Source organism: Lygodium microphyllum, chromosome 14 (assembly GCF_053477565.2).
Source record: "Lygodium microphyllum isolate KBCC chromosome 14, Lygodium_microphyllum_v1.1.10, whole genome shotgun sequence".
Classification (NCBI taxonomy): domain Eukaryota; kingdom Viridiplantae; phylum Streptophyta; class Polypodiopsida; order Schizaeales; family Lygodiaceae; genus Lygodium; species Lygodium microphyllum.
In genome coordinates, this window is record NC_141148.1 from 64,410,485 (window position 1) to 64,416,033 (window position 5,549).

The window sequence follows — 5,549 nt, forward strand, 5'->3', positions numbered from 1 at the left end:
AAATACATGCAATGAGCACTCATCCCTTGGAGAAGTGCTGATTGAAGAGCTTAGAATCTCTTGTGGTAGGGGGTGCCCCTCCTAGTGAAAAGGGTCGATGGGATGGCTACAAGCTATGTAGCTTGAATTTGCGAGTAAGTAGGGGAGCACCCGCACACCTCGAATGCTAATAGTAGCTGTCTCATGTAGAACAAGGAGAAGACAAGCTTGTCCCTGAAGCACTTGTACAATGAAGATGCCTTCTAATGTGTAGCATCATCGGTTCCACTTCGAGCTCAAACGCAGACATCCTAGATATGTTTTGTGCATCGCAAACTACCTGTGTGAGCATGAGTGGAAGCGATGACTACAATAGTACTAAGCCGAGATGTAGTTGATATTAGGCTTACAGGTAAGCTTGATATGAATGCCATCTATTGTGTAGCATATGTTAGGAAACTTTGAGATTGTCTAGAGTTTGCTGTGATGTTTTTCTGCATCACAAACTACTTGTGTGAGCATGAGTGAAAGCAATGATTGCAATAGTACTAGGCTATACTTCGTCGCACACATCTAGCACACAAACCCATACATGCCCTTGAATATGGAAACAAAATGTGTGTTGCTGTGGAAAAACCCACCAAGTGTGAAACAAGGATTTGATGAAATCAAGGTCTGCGCATGCATGGGAAATACTATGAAGATATACAAGAAGATATTAGCAAAGACAGCCATGGATTGAGAGGTGTCCTCCATATCGAATGTGTCGATGAATGACAAAAAGTTTATCAAGTCTAAGGGTTGGTCCATGATGTTGAGCACCGGTGAGAGAATGCTTAATACGATGAAGAAGCATAGAAATGGTCCATTCGTGATATGATAATTGAATTAGAAGCAAAAGTAATGGTTCATCGACGAAAAATGAAGTAGAAAAACAATCACCAAGGCTAAGGTTTTCACAAATTGCTTGCTGTGCATGAGGGAAGCTAGAACGTGAATGAGATCTGTTTGTTGTTGCGAATGTTTTTTGTTGGAACAGGATGAGAGAGAGAGGGGTGGAGCGGGGGGTTGGAGGTGACACCCCTTGCACACGAGGGACCAAGGAGCATAAAAGAGAAACTTAGTGAGTGCTTTTCCTATGTGTCATAGGACTCCTAGTTTAATTGGGATCTCCTTGTTGACAACAGTGAGGAGATACTGTGTTAAATTGGGATGAAGTTTAACAGTGCAATGTCTACATCACCATTGGTCCACCATGAAAAAAGCATCCGAATAGCCTTGAGGTTCTATCGAATAGCTTTCTCATGCGCGCCAAAACAAAGAATCGGTAGACGTGTTTCTTCCGATGGTTGTTACTGGGTGGGGACCAATGGTGCATCATCTACGAAGGCTATGATGATAGCCTGCGCACATGTCCAACAGCGGTCATGTGACGGGCCATCGTGGTAAGCTTCTACATGATGTGGTGTTAAATATTCTGAAGGATCTTGGTTAGCCAGGCTTTCTCCGATTACTGCGGGGAGAGTCTGTGTTAACATGACTCAGTGCTGGTTAGCCAGGATCTTGGTTAGCCAGGCTCTCTTTGATTACTGGGAGGAGAGTCTGTGCTAACATGACTCAACGCTAGTCTCACCATGCTCCTTGACAGGTGCTAAAACTTTGTGCACAGGATGGAATAAAAGTAGTGAGTTGTAGTAGCAGAGAATTGAGATTGAAACTATTAAGGTGGTTTAATTGTGGTCTTGTGCGCCGAATAGCAAAACTAGTTTAGCTGCAAAATTACAGGGTCTCATCATTACAACCAACTGTGGTCGGTCATGTGTGAGGCTTGGGAGAGAAGAGATGAAGAAGCGATAGGCAAGGCTCTGTATAAACAATAGACATCACCTTTTGGAATGCAAGAAGTTTCGAAATTCGCACTACAGGGAGTGCCTTCTGGCCAATGTTGTTGCTCTGCCACTACTAGCCATTATTTTAAAGATATTTATGGAGGGTCTAGCACCCCAAATTTAGAGATAACTCCGATGGTCATGCGCACCTACTCCTCTTCCCAGTTTCACCTCTACTTTTCAGGTCCTGGTTAAACGAATCCACCGTGGTCAGGACTCAGTCATGTGCGGAGGAGATGAAGAAGAGCGAATGTAAAAGTACGTGTTGATCCGAAGAGGTGCGCATTTCCACCAATGGCCGAGAGCGAGAAGAGATGAAGGATCCTGGGCGTTGGATGGGGGCGGAGAAAGCGGGGCCGTCGGATTCCGATTGATGGGCAGGGCGGGAAAGGACGTGCTATTCGAAAACGAGGGACGGGTACTTTTGCGTATAAGGGGGCGTGGGGTTTAACACTGATGCCTCATGCAGTTTAGAGGCATACGGCTCTATCTCGCGTAATCGTTCTCGACCGCCCCCAATCCCAAGCTTGTTACGCACAGAGGCGCAGAGAAAGCGAAGGAAGGAAGGAAGATGGCCCGTACCAAGCAGACCGCACGCAAGTCCACCGGGGGCAAGGCCCCCAGGAAGCAGCTGGCCACCAAGGCGGCGCGCAAGTCCGCCCCGGCCACGGGCGGCGTGAAGAAGCCGCACCGCTTCAGGCCCGGCACTGTGGCGCTGCGGGAGATCCGCAAGTACCAGAAGAGCACGGAGCTGCTCATCCGGAAGCTGCCCTTCCAGCGGCTGGTGCGGGAGATCGCGCAGGACTTCAAGACGGACCTGCGCTTCCAGAGCTCGGCGGTGCTGGCCCTGCAGGAGGCCGCGGAGGCGTACCTCGTCGGCCTCTTCGAGGACACCAATCTCTGCGCCATCCACGCCAAGCGCGTCACCATCATGCCCAAGGACATCCAGCTCGCTCGCCGCATCCGCGGGGAGAGGGCCTGAGCCGAAGGAAAAGGATTTGGCATGTTGAGCCTACCTCTTCCATCTTCCCTTGCAGCCTACCAAGCGGGGAACGAGAACCATCCGTCACCTGCTCCTTTCCTCTTCTTGTTCGTTGTCGACGGTGTATTTTTACACCACCTCCTCTCTCTGAGAACAAGAGCTCTCTCTCTCTCTCTCTCTCTCTCTCTCTCTCTCTCTCTCTCTCTCTCTCTCTCTCTCTCTCTGGCTGGATGCTCAGAGAGCAAGTTTCCGCTCGTAGCCATGAGGTAGCCCGTTTGGATGCCATCTAGCACATTTGCCTTGTTTTGCTTTGCGTTTGGTGCTGCATTTGTTTACTGGGACTGGGCTGGCTTGGAAGCATTATTCTCTGGCTTCTCATCAGGAATCAGGCAACAAGTGAGACATTCGGCGTATCTGTCGTTTGCGTACTAGGTCTGTCAAGATCTGCTCACGGCAGGGCGTCATCCCTGTGTGCCAAGAGATGTTCATGGTGGATCCTGAGAAGCTTTGACACATCTCCATAGCTTCGGCGCCCGTCCTTCTCGGAGACGCATTCAGCGCCGGTGAATGGCAAACGAGTGACATCCGTATTACATCCTCGCATGGCCGCTTTTACGTGGAACGTACAAGGTAGCTATTCATGGATGGTGTTCTTTGTCTCTGCTCTCTACAGAGCATCATCTCCACGTGGGGATCACTTCTACATGTTGCCAAATGGAATGACTACCCCACGAGGCATTGTGGGCGACGATAGTGGATATCCAATCTAGGTTGGCATCCTCATCAGCCACACAGCCATAGTCGCAAGTGTTCAAATGGGATGGGGATTTGAGATGTGGTTCAATTGTTTCCACTTGTGGTTGTATGGCTACATAGAGTGGGATGTGGGATGGAAACAAGTGTTCCATAGTACAATCTTGGCACCTAATGGTTGCTCCAACAAGGAATCATGGATTTTTGCGTCACTAGAGCTCAATTATGAGCAATGTAGCACTTCCAAACTTTGAAAGATGTTTGACGAGTTGGGGAGTGACAAAAGGTTGGTATGTCTTCCTTCACCTAGATAGCGTAAAAGTTGAAAATTTGGAAAGAAGTAATCATGAAGAAAGAAATGTGAAGGAAGGGTTAGGGGGGATTTGTAAGAGACTATAGGACATGTAGAAGGGGGACTTGTCGTTCTAACTTTATATTGTGTAGGATTTGTTTCCACACCATTGGAAATATCCATTCCTACTTTATTTTGCGTGGGGTTTGTTGCTAATTGCATTGATTGAGATACTTTGCACATAGGTAGGGGATAGTGGGGATATAGCATAATTGATTGTTGCAACTATCTTTTACAACAAAATAGAGTGTATCCTTTCTACTATAGAAATTTACTACATTGTCCTTTGGTGTTATGATGGGAGTATGTGTTCCATCAATGGGGACAATCATAAAGGTTCTTACTTATTGCAAAGAACTAAATATGAAACTTCATTCTCTCTCTCTCTCTCTCTCTCTCTCTCTCTCTCTCTCTCTCTAAGTGTTATGAAATGGGCTCTCTCCCCATATTTGTTACAAATTTTGTGGTATTAAAGGGTGAAATGTATGCTCACACATGCACCTACATGAGTGCATGTGCATATTTCCACATCTCAAGATGTTGGCATGGTAGTTATGCATGATATTGAGGAATATAATGTTACATCCATTAATGAATGCGTGGTTTCTCTCTCTCTCTCTCTCTCTCTCTCTCTATCTATCTCCCCTTTGTGTGTCTTTAAATTGGGCTCTCTTCCCATGTTTGTGATTTTTGGAATAGGTCCCACAATGCTAGTATGTTTACATGTATGTATTGTAGGATTGTTCACCAATAAGACAAAAGGTGGAGTTCAAATGTTGAATGCCAAAGTAATGAGTTCAAATAAGATGTGATGAGGAAGAGGTGTGTGGATGAAGACCTTCATTCTTGCTATCATGTCTTCCTTGACCTTTATTCTTTTTCCTCCTTGTTAATGCCTCAATGGTCTATCATTTGGATTCCTCCTTCCTTTGTAAGAGCATGCTCAAGATGGGATTTCTCGCTTCTACTTTGTACGTGCATGCTTAAGGTGACTTGTAGGCTTGGTAATGGATAACCCAAGGAAACTAATGGGATATTTTTATTTTTCATATGTGCAAGAGGTAAGCTTTCTCTCTCTCTCTCTCTCTCTCTCTCTCTCTCTCTCTCTCTCTCTCTCTCTCTCTCTCTCTCACATTAAGCTCTTTACAACTTTCATGGTTGCAATAAATTGGTGGGATCCTATTAAGAGTGTTTTAGATAAAATGAGAAAAATCCCACATTATGGAAAAATGAAAATTGCCAAGGTCAATTATCAACATTTATTATAATAATTGTCTTGTATTAGAATAAAAGGGTTGAGAAGTTTCATTTTTAGTATGCTTATTCTCTTTTGATTTTGAAATGTCCATGTGACTAAGTTATATATCTTTTCTTTGAAAATGGTTAGCTAAGTTTGGAAAATTATTAATGCTTAATGTTTTTACTTTGTGGTGCATATTGCTATTGGCAAGGTCATTAGTGATAGTATATGATGAGAAGTGTGTTGGATTGGTTAGTCTTGGTTATTTTGTCTTTTACTAATAAATCTCATGAAAAGTAGGTGATATTGTAAAATATGATTGGAACTCCTTTCAATTAGTCTTGAGGTATTGGT

The 5,549-nt window shown here is 44.9% G+C and overlaps 1 protein-coding gene across 1 annotated transcript; it reads left to right on the forward strand.

Annotated features, from left to right (window-relative positions):
• Positions 1 to 2,326: 2,326 nt before the first annotated feature.
• Positions 2,327 to 4,993, forward strand: LOC148025671 (histone H3.2). The gene has a single exon (XM_087692888.1). The coding sequence runs from the start codon at positions 2,440 to 2,442 to the stop codon at positions 2,848 to 2,850; it is 411 nt and encodes a 136-aa protein (XP_087549014.1). The 5' UTR covers positions 2,327 to 2,439; the 3' UTR covers positions 2,851 to 4,993.
• Positions 4,994 to 5,549: the final 556 nt, after the last annotated feature.